This window comes from Saccoglossus kowalevskii, unplaced genomic scaffold, assembly GCF_978046115.1.
Source record: "Saccoglossus kowalevskii unplaced genomic scaffold, keSacKowa6.1 SCAFFOLD_35, whole genome shotgun sequence".
Classification (NCBI taxonomy): domain Eukaryota; kingdom Metazoa; phylum Hemichordata; class Enteropneusta; family Harrimaniidae; genus Saccoglossus; species Saccoglossus kowalevskii.
In genome coordinates this window covers 315186-328128 of record NW_028188620.1, presented here as the reverse complement: position 1 = coordinate 328128, position 12943 = coordinate 315186, and the positions used below count along the sequence as shown (strand labels likewise).

General features: G+C 32.3%; 1 protein-coding gene across 1 annotated transcript; it reads right to left on the bottom strand.

Moving 5' to 3' along the window:
• Nucleotides 1-6442: 6442 nt before the first annotated feature.
• Nucleotides 6443-8549, bottom strand: LOC144349771 (uncharacterized). The gene is made up of 4 exons (XM_085496279.1): nt 8256-8549; nt 7898-8065; nt 7587-7727; nt 6443-6826 (listed from the first exon to the last, which is right to left on the bottom strand). The coding sequence occupies exons 1-4, from the start codon at nt 8445-8447 to the stop codon at nt 6461-6463; spliced, it is 867 nt and encodes a 288-aa protein (XP_085352405.1). The 5' UTR covers nt 8448-8549; the 3' UTR covers nt 6443-6460.
• Between the last annotated feature and the right edge of the window lie 4394 nt (nt 8550-12943).

Genomic DNA, 12943 nt, shown 5'->3' with positions numbered 1-12943 from the left:
GTGGCAAAACAAATGAAGTATACAATAATAATATAGTTGACCTTGGAATATTTTTTCTTTATTTATATATGATACATGCTTTGACACTTATTTTGCTCATTACATGATCAATATGTTTTTTTCAATTTAAATTGTGGTCCAGCAGCACACCAACATATTTAGTACACTCTACCTCACTAATGCTTTGGTTTTTAATTATCAAATTCCCTAAAGTCGCTACTTTTGTATTTTTACCTCTGAATAGTATATATTCAGTTTAGTTAGTATTTATTGTATGTTTATTACAGTCCCACCAGTCAACTATTTGATTTAACTTTTCATTAACATAGTGTAGGTTAATACTGTTCCCAGATTGAAATGTATGAAATAAACTGGTGTCGTTTGCAAACAGACAGATATCAAAGTACGTAGATGCTAATGCTATATCATTAACATAAAGAAAAAACAAACAAAGTAGGACCAAGTACAGACCCTTGCCAAACACCGCATATTATTGGAAGCTAGTCTGATGTTACACCATTCATAATTACATGTTGTTCCCCTTTTTGTAAATAGCTCTCGATCAAGTCCAAAAGTAGGCCTCGAATACCAAATCAAGATAATTTTCTAAGTAAAATTGAGTGATTAACAGTGTCGAACGCTTTTCTAAGATCTAAGAAAATTCCAAGAACTACATTCCCTTTAACAATTTCATCTAATACCTTTTGTGCTAGGTGTATAACAGATAGTTTTGTACTAAATGTTTCTCTAAAGCCGTACTGCTTCAAATAACATATATTGATTTTATTCAAATAAACAGTTAATTGTTTGTTGATAATTTCCTCAAACAATTTACTTAATTGGGACAGTACTGAGACAGTCTATAATTATCAGGATCAAAAGGAGTTCCCTTTTTAAAGATGGGGGTAACCTTATTTTTCAAGTTTTACACGTTTTTCCATTATATTCAACAAACTGTTCTGAATAGAAATTACGTTTCGCATATCTTAGAACATTTGTCACATAATTTCTATAGCGTTTATATTTAGCCATGCTCTCTGCATTATAATTACATCTGACCATTTTTGAAAACAATTTTTTTTTATTTATTGCCCTTTTTAACTCTGAGGTTAACCAGGGATTTTTGGGTATAGTGTGGCATGTTTGTTACAAATATTCAAAAAAGTGCCAGAGAATGCGTCATATACATTATCAACATAGTTACTATTATACACAACGGACCAGTTCTGACTTTCAAGTTCATATTTGAATTTGATTATATCATGTTTGGAGTAGTCAAGAAATGATATTTTAGCAGTTTCCGGAAATTACGTTTCTAAGTCTTGGAAAATTCCAAAGATTGCTAGGTGATCGGATATTCCCAACTGCATTGTCACGGTACTGACAAAATTTGAATGAATATTTGTGAATAAATGGTCAATTACATTATGAGAGTTAGTTGTTATGCGTGTTGGTACATTAATAATTTATAATTAAGTAATTTATAATTAAATAATTATAATTATAATTAAGTAATTATATTGATTGAACATATCTTTAATTTTGACTTGCCATATTTCAGAATGTGCAATGACTTTAAATTTGAAGGTAATTGTATCATACAATAACTTTAATTCAACGAATTATTTAGATAGCGATCTTATGTCGACATGAGTGATGGTAAACGCACCTTTCGGAATGTTTCCACTGAGTTCAGGAAATGCATTGTAGGAATAAGTGTCGCAGGTGTCAAAATATGTGTCAAATTACTCACTATTGGAATCCATTATCATCATAGCAATTTACAGCTTGAGAAAGAACTGATAATAAATGTAGTAGTAACAACGAATTAGCATACGGTATGCAATTACAATATGGAAGTTGGAATGAAATGAAATTTAGTACATAGCATTGTGACATACCCATTACTACAGTTCAAGTGCCTGGAGTCATTTCACATAATGTTCAATTAATGAATTTTTTCGATATCACGCTCAGAGTGGATTATGATGGACATTGCAGTGTTATCCTTTTTTACATATATGCGTCCATCATAAGTCCAGAGATACTGATAGCGTGCTTCTTTTCTTGCGCGGTTGACCCTTGATAACAGCTGACGTGACGATGGTGTTAAGTTTTCATTCAAAAATATGTAGTTTGAGCGAAGGTATCCGATATCTTTTGTTGTAATGTCTCGTAGTTTGCGACGATTTTCATAAATAACATTGCGTTTTTTCCTGGCTGCAAAGCGAACAATAATTGATCTTGGACGCGTAGGTTGGTTGGTTGAGGTATCCTTTTTACCAATGCGATGTGTGACGTCAATGTCGGCCGATGAAATGGTCGGATCTATTTTGCGGAATAGAGACAACGCAATTTGCTCCGTATCCTCCTCGCCATTCTCACTTTCTGGAATTCCATTTATTTCTAGGTTAATTCGACGGGTGTATTGATCTTGATCGCGAAGCTCCTTTTCTAATACACCAACTCTGTCACGTAATTGAATGTTCTCCCGCACCAGGTTTGTGTTACTCAATTCAAGTTTATCCATTCTTTTTCTCATTTCTTCAAACTGGTCATTAATAAACTTAATAGATGTGTCTATACCTTGCTGATTCGTCTTCATACCATGGATATCTGTCTGTATTGCATATACAGCACTCAGTAACTGTGATGGCTCTGTTTGACTTTGCCAGGAAGGTGGCAAGATTTGCATACTCGCCATGTTGTCCTCCAATGTTTGCGCTGTTGTCGTTGTTGGTGTATTAGGTGCAGGCGTTTGAAACCTCTTTTCTTCGCATTTTCGACATAGTTGTAAGTCTCCTTGGCGTAGATTAACTTTCGTGGTAGTTTTGCAATCAATACATCTCATTTTGGCAGTGGAATAGACGGGACAGTCATTAGAAAATAGACAATTTAAAAGAGCGATGTGAAACAAGTACTTGCTCAGAAACGCCCTCTATATGTTACTGAACACATAATGAGTGTATTGGAATGTCATATCAATCAGGTAATTTAACTGAACTAAAATGTGAGCATATTTATCTCGTGAATCTATAATTTGTCATATATCGTGTTGTGATTGAGTTATATTATAATTAATATTCGGAAGCCACCATGAATATTCCAGCTGTGCAAGTAAGTATTCAGGTAGTTCACATAAATGAAGTGCACATCCGTTCATATTCTGGAAATGTTAAATACGTCCTTGTGTGTTAGACTAACTAATGTCACGTCTGGTTAAAGTAATATTACGTCAACAGCATGCGTTTATGTATTTTTGTCGTACAGGCACTGTGCTATGATAGACGCTACATACCTTTTATTGACGTTATTGGACAGACGTGCATTCTTTTTCCTCAATATGAAAATAACTAAACTGGTATATGTTGTAACCCATTTTTTTCCGAATCGCACTTATCCATTGAGAAGTACAGATGGTAATCCTAAATGTTATTCCAAGTATTTGATTCTTAGACCATTTGCATAAATTCCCACTTCGCCTTGCTTGAATATATTTTATTTTCTTTCAACACCTTCTGAACTATTTTGGGATATTCTTTTCCTAAGTAATTGCTAATATGTGCATGTAAAATCTGTATTTGCAGCTTTATTGACAGCTGTTACATAAACTTTTGTATCACAATTATAAGAAATGTGAAAATAGAATATTTATTTTTACTTTTACACTGTCCTAGTGCAAGCATTTAAGTTTTCCAACTATCAGCAGGGGATTTTATTTTTAAAATAAAATGACTAGGTTTTCATAAAACAGAATAAGCTTGGCTATATACTAAAAAATCATTGTCCCAAAAATTGTTGAACAATTCAATTGCATAAATGCAATTTTTTATCATGCGAAAGGAAATCTTCCATAATATCATTCATAACTGACACAATGACAAACTGCACAAAATAAGTAAATACAAGTCCATTATAATTTATTCCTTATTATGAAGATTGAAAATTCATTTTACTACAGCACTAGATGATATAAAGTTGTTTACTGTACAAAAATGTAAATATTTTGAGCCTTGCATGAATTGGCTCAATACTGAGAAATAAACTATAAAATATCAATTGTAATTATCAATAATCATAGCATACTTTAAAGCTGTGTTTTAATGGTGCACAAATGAACGCCATCACTGTCAAATACAAAGCTTTTAAATAAGTAAAATTAAACTATGGCCATCAGTGGTGCACAAATGAACGCCATCACTGCCAAATACAAAGCTTTTAAATAAGTAAAATTAAACTATGGCCATCAGTGGTGCACAAATGAACGCCATCACTGCCAAATACAAAGCTTTTAAATAAGTAAAATTAAACTATGGCCATCAGTGGTGCACAAATGAACGCCATCACTGTCAAATACAAAGCTTTTAAATAAGTAAAATTAAACTATGGCCATCAGTGGTGCACAAATGAACGCCATCACTGCCAAATACAAAGCTTTTAAATAAGTAAAATTAAACTATGGCCATCAGTGGTGCACAAATGAACGCCATCACTGTCAAATACAAAGCTTTTAAATAAGTAAAATTAAACTATGGCCATCAGTGGTGCACAAATGAACACCATCACTGTCAAATACAAAGCTTTTAAATAAGTAAAATTAAACTATGGCCATCAGTGGTGCACAAATGAACACCATCACTGTCAAATACAAAGCTTTTAAATAAGTAAAATTAAACTATGGCTAGCAATGGTGCACAAATGAACGCCATCACTGTCAAATACAAAGCTTTTAAATAAGTAAAATTAAACTATGGCTAGCAATGGTGCACAAATGAACACCATCACTGTCAAATACAAAGCTTTTAAATAAGTAAAATTAAACTATGGCCGTAGCAATGGTGCACAAATGAACGCCATCACTGTCAAATACAAAGCTTTTAAATAAGTAAAATTAAACTATGGCCATCAGTGGTGCACAAATGAACGCCATCACTGCCAAATACAAAGCTTTTAAATAAGTAAAATTAAACTATGGCCATCAGTGGTGCACAAATGAACGCCATCACTGCCAAATACAAAGCTTTTAAATAAGTAAAATTAAACTATGGCTAGCAATGGTGCACAAATGAACGCCATCACTGCCAAATACAAAGCTTTTAAATAAGTAAAATTAAACTATGGCCATCAGTGGTGCACAAATGAACGCCATCACTGCCAAATACAAAGCTTTTAAATAAGTAAAATTAAACTATGGCTAGCAATGGTGCACAAATGAACGCCATCACTGTCAAATACAAAGCTTTTAAATAAGTAAAATTAAACTATGGCCATCAGTGGTGCACAAATGAGCAAGCAGCCTGACGGTCGAAAGAGCTCTGCTGTTTAACACAAGAGTGTAATGGTACATATTCTGTGGATATGATATGATATGTGGGCTCCATTTGAGTTCCCGCAGTCGTTATACATCATACATATACAAGCTAATGCCCTTGATCAGACACTAAAGATCATTGGAAACATTTCAATGTCTCTAATTATTACACAACACTCATAAACAAGCCAAAAAACAAGTGACCTTGATTATGTTGGCTGCAAACATGGGACTACATGGAGGATTAGTCATACCATGAGCTCTGCTCAGTCATCTTCGATGACAGCAGAGCTAAAAAAAAATCACTAAAAATAGAAATTTGCATATAGTGTAATGAAATTGATAATTATGAGTCTACTCTACACCAGGATCATTCATACCAAATTTCAAAACAATATGATATAAGTTTGTAATTTAACAATTTTGACAGGGAATAAGCCCAATCATCTTTGGTGCAAATATAAAAGTATTTGGCTAAATCGTTCTGTACAAGATAAAAGTTGACGCGGATATGGACAGCGGCGACGACTGAGAATCAGTCATACCATAAACTCTGCTCAATCTTTTTTGATAACAGCGGAGCTAAAAAGGGCCATTAAAACAACATCCCACTAAATTAATGAATCTGTAAATTGTGAAGTTTTCCTGATTTAAAAAAAAAAACTATCACATGACTGACTGCAAATTTGCATTGGACACACATATTACCACACCCTTTGTACAATAGATTTACTCTGTTTTACAGCAGGTACAATAATAATTCGTTTAGGAAAACTGCAAAGCCCCTATGAAGTTTCTTTGCAATATTGTTGTTTCCATAAAAAGTTTGCTGTCAACTTTGCTAGGCATGTTATATAACTAGTGCCAAGACTGGTAAATTGTATCAGTGTATGAAGTCGTAATATGTATCAGTAACCAGCGACAAGTTAGACTTGCTTGAAGCCTGTTGCGATTCCAATGAACACTAAAAATAAAATATAAAAAACTTGTCTAGCAAAGCAGGCAGGAAACTCATTAAAAGAACAGTTAATGTGTTTAGTTGGTTTCCTGAATGAATGATTATGGCAGCCACTGTAAATGTAGTGGCCAAAAAAAGGTCATACGCATTCTCAAAACAAGACAATTGGGGACTACACTGCAATTGTTATATTATGAGTTTTCAATTTTCAGAGTCCTGTATCTAATTTTCAACTCTTCCACAGTTGTTTTTTTTAGCATTTTCCTAGCTGTCAGATGAAAGTCCCATAGAAGAGCAGATTCTTTTGGTTGCCAATCCTCCCATGGTGTCTTTTTCCTCCCAATTCTTTGAAAATGTGGTATCCAGGCTGTGTTCCACTTGCCACAATGCCAGTGAATTTTAAACTGGTCATCTGTCACATCCACAACTTTCCCAATTTGTGGTAATTCGTTATATTCTGGGCAAAATACAGCTACCATTACTCCTACTTGTAATGTACTGTAGTCCTCTACCTGTTGCACATCTTCAGCTCTTCTACCCTGATTACCAATAACAACCTGAAACAATTAAGGAAATAAAGTTAACATCTGACATGCTTCAGCACTTTACAAGAATGCCACTCAAGAACAAAAATAATGTAATGTCAATTGTACCATCAACATGTACTGCAAAAAAAGTACTCATCTGTACATCGCACCTACAAAAATATTGTTATGTAATGTTACCAAATGAACTAATATACAAGAGGACCATCATTAAAGTACAAACACTGTAAATAAAAAAGCAACCTAGATACTTATATAAAAATATAATGAAAAAAAAAGTCATTTAAAGTCAGGTGAGCTACCCATACTCCCACATGTTTTGTGTTCTTCAAGCGTGATACAAATTACATGGTTAGACGTAAAATATCATTCCTAAAAAAAAATGGTTCATCCCTTATTTAGCCATTTTTAGTAAAGATCACCAAATAGAGGTCATTGTTTCATGGAAACACATTCCTGGATACAGTTTTTATCTTGGGTCAAAGTTCATTTCAATTAACATGTTGACTATATACAAAGCCATTGTTAAGTCTATGTGAATTTTGAAACTATATTTTCATAAATATTTCCAACAATATATGAGCTAAACGTGTTTGAGATGTTATCATTCTTGACAACATATGATTTGAAAAGAATTGGATAAAATCCTGAGTTATTGAACCCACAAAATTGTTTAAGCCAGATGGACAATGATGACAACAACGACGCAGGCGGGACAGACATTACCCCCCTAAAATACCTTTCCAAGATTAAGGTAATAAAATGTACATACTGGAGGACATGGTCTTGCCAATTTATTTTGTATTTCTGTTATATTGTCAGGAACTGCAGTATTATCTACGTTGTTGGTGTTTCGTGCTTCCATTGCTTCAGCCAGTGTCTTCAATGGCCATGTATTAAATTTAGTTGGAATCTGCATAGATAAAAGGTAGAAATGATTTCGCATTGGGTTAAACAATATGAAAAAATTTTAATCCAATATTTAACAATCATATAGTTTTGTTGGCAACTTATATACTTTGTATATATTTATACTTTGCAATTAATATTTTCCAAGTACTGAGCATAAACTGACTGATGTACCTGTTCATACTCTCCTATGGCATCAAAAAATGTCTTCCAGTATTCGTGTGCACCACTTGGTAGCCGTGACCCATAACCGTTAGGTATGTCCTTCATCAGTTTAGGAACATCAATTTTCTCCAAACATGGTTGCACAAAGTCTGGAATGTCATCCACATCTGGCACACTCTGTAATATAATTAGTTTAATTTAATAAGTAGCATCTTTGAATTAATGCTGGGGAACTTTTTTTTTTGTCACCAATGATCAAAGTATGCATTTTGATGGCTCTGTGACATGTTATTTTCATGGTTAATTCAACAAAGGAATCTGCATCTTATTAATCGATAATAATCTTAGACAGACAGATTTTACTTACACTACAGCATATTAACCCATACGAATCTTCATCGCCCTCCGTGTATTCTGGTATCCATGGATCAGAAGACCACATCTTGTAATGCATCCTTACAACACCTCTAAATCTTCTAAACCGGAAACAGTGGGGCACAGAATGCCCTCTGAAGGTAGACTCCATGTGTGGCTCGAGCCATTCCTTGATATTGAACATATACTTAGTTTCTTTGACATCAATGGTTGGGGTATAACTATTATGAATGACATTTTCCAAATCTAAAAATTACCAAGATATCATTTTGAAAACATGTCACATTGTTTCAATGGAATTAGTTGTTATTTATGTATAAATGATAGCCTGAATCTCTGTGCACAAGACACGTAGAGTCACTTGCAGATTAACAAAACAGTGATCTCTCTGGAGTATGTACAATTGCAATAAGATTAAGTTCGTATTTGCCAAATCAGATTACAAATTAGCCAAAAAATAAAAACATATAATCTGAAGCAAAGGCAGTTAATAGTAAATAATGGTAACATTCAGGAAAGATTTCAGTTTTGACTAAAAGATTTGTAGCTGAAATTTGACCAAAAATCCCATACTTGCAAGTAGTTTATAGCCAGTAAATGACTAACTTGGCAAGGAGGGAGGCTCAGGTTTTGACTGATAATCATATCATTAAAGTGTGGCAGTTGTCCCAGCACGTCTTGTTTGAATAAGCCCAACACATTAATGTGTTGTGAAATGTTTATTTACATATAATTTACACACTGGGATGACATGACTGTTGGTCTTTTAAGATAGATTTTAATCTAATTTTTAAATACTCTACTGGTAGTTTATTTTAATGAATGTTACCAAAATAGTGTGAAAAGTATTAACCAGTTTAGACAGATGAAGAAAAAATTTAAATTCTTCACAAATGCAGTTTATTTTTATTGTGTGTGGTGAATGATAATGCTGAATAATGTTGTATCTACCTGGCAATCTTTAGGGCCATGGATCAAGGCAGTGGTGCACAATTGAAAACCATATACCTCTGAGCGATAATGTGCAATTATCAGGCCGTGTTCATATTGAAAATATTGAAATTGATGTGTCAAGCTGGATAATCATTGTTTTTGCAAACAAAATAATTAAAATTGTGTGCATCAAGTGTCAGTGCAATTATTTAATGACAAAATACATTATTGTTTAATAGTGTGAACACTGACTTTCAAAAAAACATTTTTTTACCATTTGAAATAAGTACAGCAAAATGAAATTGGGATTATTGGATTTTTTTGTGATTAATACTTCATTTTAGTCAAGATTAGAAAATCCAGAAATAGATCAGAAAGTGTTTTTCTTCGTTTATGATGTCCATTTAGAATCGATATACTGCAGATGTAACTGTATCTGTAGTATAAAACAAATCAAAAGAGTTTTTACGGCAAACAGATCCTTAATATTGCGAGACATATTTATCCTCATTTCGAGTCACAGGAACGTAGCTGTGTTAAATGCATTTCTAGTTAAATAACCTACCACTGGGACATTGTGATAACGCTACAGAAAGAAATAAAAGCAGCAAAATCTCTTTACAATTTTGAATTCTTTCCTTCATAGTAGCACAATTTTTTTTTTCATTGATTAAAAAGAGAGGAACCTTTTATCTTGTGTTATTGTTATTTTCACTAAACTATCTTAGCCTTTGACAATGGCAGAGCTCAACTGAAAACTTTTGAAAAAAGCATGCCATCAGAGAAGATTGTTATTAGTTTTGTACTGACTCTAATCTCACAGCTCTTATATACACAGGGACACCACATGCCTTCCGTATTAACAAATGAATGTTCGTGTCCTTAACAAAATAATTTTAGCATATACAAAATTATGTACCACCGGTGTGTTCTATTCATGTATAAAAGCGCATAGAGGTCAGCTTACAAAATGACGATACATTTTTAGTTTTGATACAATAAACATAAATAAATGGTTCCGTACCCAAAGATTGTTTTGATATTTTAAAATATCAATAATATTCATAATTAGTAAAAAATAATAATTATCAATTCATTAACCTAATTTTTTGCTATTTCAAATAATATAATCACAAGATGAAAAGGTAGAATAATATTACAAAACAAAATACTTGTATGAAAAATCACAAGGATAATCTCGAGATTAAGTGTTTCAGTATCATTTAAAATGAAGAATAACAATAAGTAGAAAAATTATTCCGAATGTGAGTAGTGTGATGTACACATGTTAATTTCTAAAAAGTAAACATTGTAAGTTGAACTGAGCAGTAGTCTTTATTTTAACAACTGAATGGTACCCATAGTGCAAGCCGATACCAGCAGATTATAATGAATAAATGAAATCATTTGAGGAAAACCATTCTTTTTACCAAAAATAAATATTGATATAAGCTCCATGGCATGTAAAGAGACCAGTTTGTGTACTGCATTATCGGTGGAGTTCAAAATTATAAGTGATGTACTACATTAATGGACAATGTTTCCTAAATGAATGAGGAAATGTGGGTCAGTTCGCATTGTTTAAACATTAAGGCTTGAAGAGGGTAAATCATTGTTGTTCCTAGAGTAGCATTGTGAGATGTACAATGTTTAGATATTCAGTACAGATATATAAAGTTCAGATATGATATAATCCAGTGTATAGTGGGTAGGTCGGAATATACTTTAGCGGCAAATGTGCGGTGATACTATGGTTTGTTGTATAGCACTTAAAGACGGTGTAATCATCAAGAGTGTCACTGTAATAATATACTATATCACTAACACGCTCTCAGTAATTTGATTATTTATTTGAAACATGCATAATGCATTTTGAGTGTAATTTACAATACACATTGCCTCTACGTTAATTATTGTATTGTATTAGAATAATTGACAGATATGCAATATACTGTCATTGTCAATTTTATTCACAATAAATATGTTTTTCCAGTTTATTGACAATAGCCATTTGCATATATATTTGCTGAAAATTGTTTAAATTACATTGCTGCCACAATAATTTACAATTTTTATTCACACAAATCCATGCACAAGTAATGTAATGTACTCAAGCATGTGAATTGATAGAGGTCAGTGGGACTCTAGAAACGGACGATGCCACCTAAAAATTTTAAAATTGCAGTCGCATTTTATTATCATGTATAGACACATTATCCCTATAACTAATATTTATTTCCCTTTGACATATATTTAATGAAATACATAATATTATAAATGCTGCATGATTAATGCATGGTAAAGAATGATGTCCCGGCTTATGAATCACTAAAAATATGATACACTATTTCTCTGTTTACGAGACAGGGATTATGCATCAAAATACAACTTTGAATACATCAGTAGTTATTAAGATACAACGCTATGAGTAATTCAGAGCATGTGCAATATATTAATATTTCGGTTATTGAGTGAACTACATACATTTACTCTTCATTGATGTTTCCTTTTAGCTACGCGGATATGGGAAAAGTGGAAATCAAACACATATTGTTGTGATATAGTTTCCATCCAGGAATACAATTAAAAAGGTACTCGTCATCAAAAAATAGCATGTCATATATATTTTAACCCTATTATTTGGCAGAGAAAGGCATAATCTGATTAATCTACAATTTCAGATATTAGTACCGGATTCGAATTATCATACACTATAAAATGTCTGATTGAGAAGGCACATTTCTCCACAAAATAATCAATTTAATTATATGCTTGAAATGTATTATCTTGGTGCTAAAGTTCTTTGGTGGCCATATAGAATTGTATTCACAAATGTTGGCATAATACGATATTTCTGTCATACATGTGTTGACATATGTGCTGCCAATGTTGCCATCTTAGACATTCAGAAAGAAAAAATCATCTAAAATTCTTAACAAGTTTCGTTTTGTTTTCATATAACTACTTAATACAATGACCATGTTTGATTTACGCATCAAATGCGCAAACAAACAATTCGTTCAGTAATACTGACTGTTTAATTTAATTTATTATGGTTAGCCTTCTGTTTGTATTAACTTAAAAAATCGTCTTCACAGAAACGATTTAATTACATTTTATTAAAGATGAAAGTGAATTGTAATTAGGATATAATCACAATAACATGGTATCATTTAGTTTGCAAGCCATGGTTTCCATAGTACTATTGACCTCGAACAGCTTACATGCATAATAATTCATATTACAATATTAAGACAAATACATACAATTATATAAAATAACTTGTTTGAAAATAGTAAAACAATGTTGAAAAACTTATTCAAAAGATGAAAGTACTCAAGACAAATTCAACTTCAATGCTAACAAAAAACAATGATAGTAAATGTGAATTTATCATTTGTAACTATACAGTAATAAATATATAATCATATTCAAATGTATTGACAAATAAATCATACAGACTATTATGGAGAATAACAATTACAATTATATTTACGTAAATACATTGAAATTCATAAATGTCAATAACTTGTATATCAAAATTGGTTCACGCTGCAAACAATGTTCCAGACTGAAGTATGGTAGTGACATTTAATGTTGCGATAGACTGGATATTCTTGTGGAAATTTCCAAGTTTAAATATCAACAATTATCCAATAAAGTAAGTAATTTATGAACATCCACCAATCGAAATTATTTTGGGACATAAGGTATAAGCTATAATATAATTTTGTATTATAACGGCAC

Bases quoted from the DNA above. Each gene is read 5' to 3' on its own strand.
- LOC144349771 (XM_085496279.1), bottom strand. From the start codon at position 8,447: ATGTTCAATATCAAGGAATGGCTCGAGCCACACATGGAGTCTACCTTC. The intron at 8,066-8,255 runs GTAAGTAAAATC...ATTATATTACAG, and splicing joins ATGGGTTAATATGCTGTAGT to AGTGTGCCAGATGTGGATGA. The intron at 7,728-7,897 runs GTACATCAGTCA...TTATCTATGCAG, and splicing joins CCATAGGAGAGTATGAACAG to ATTCCAACTAAATTTAATAC.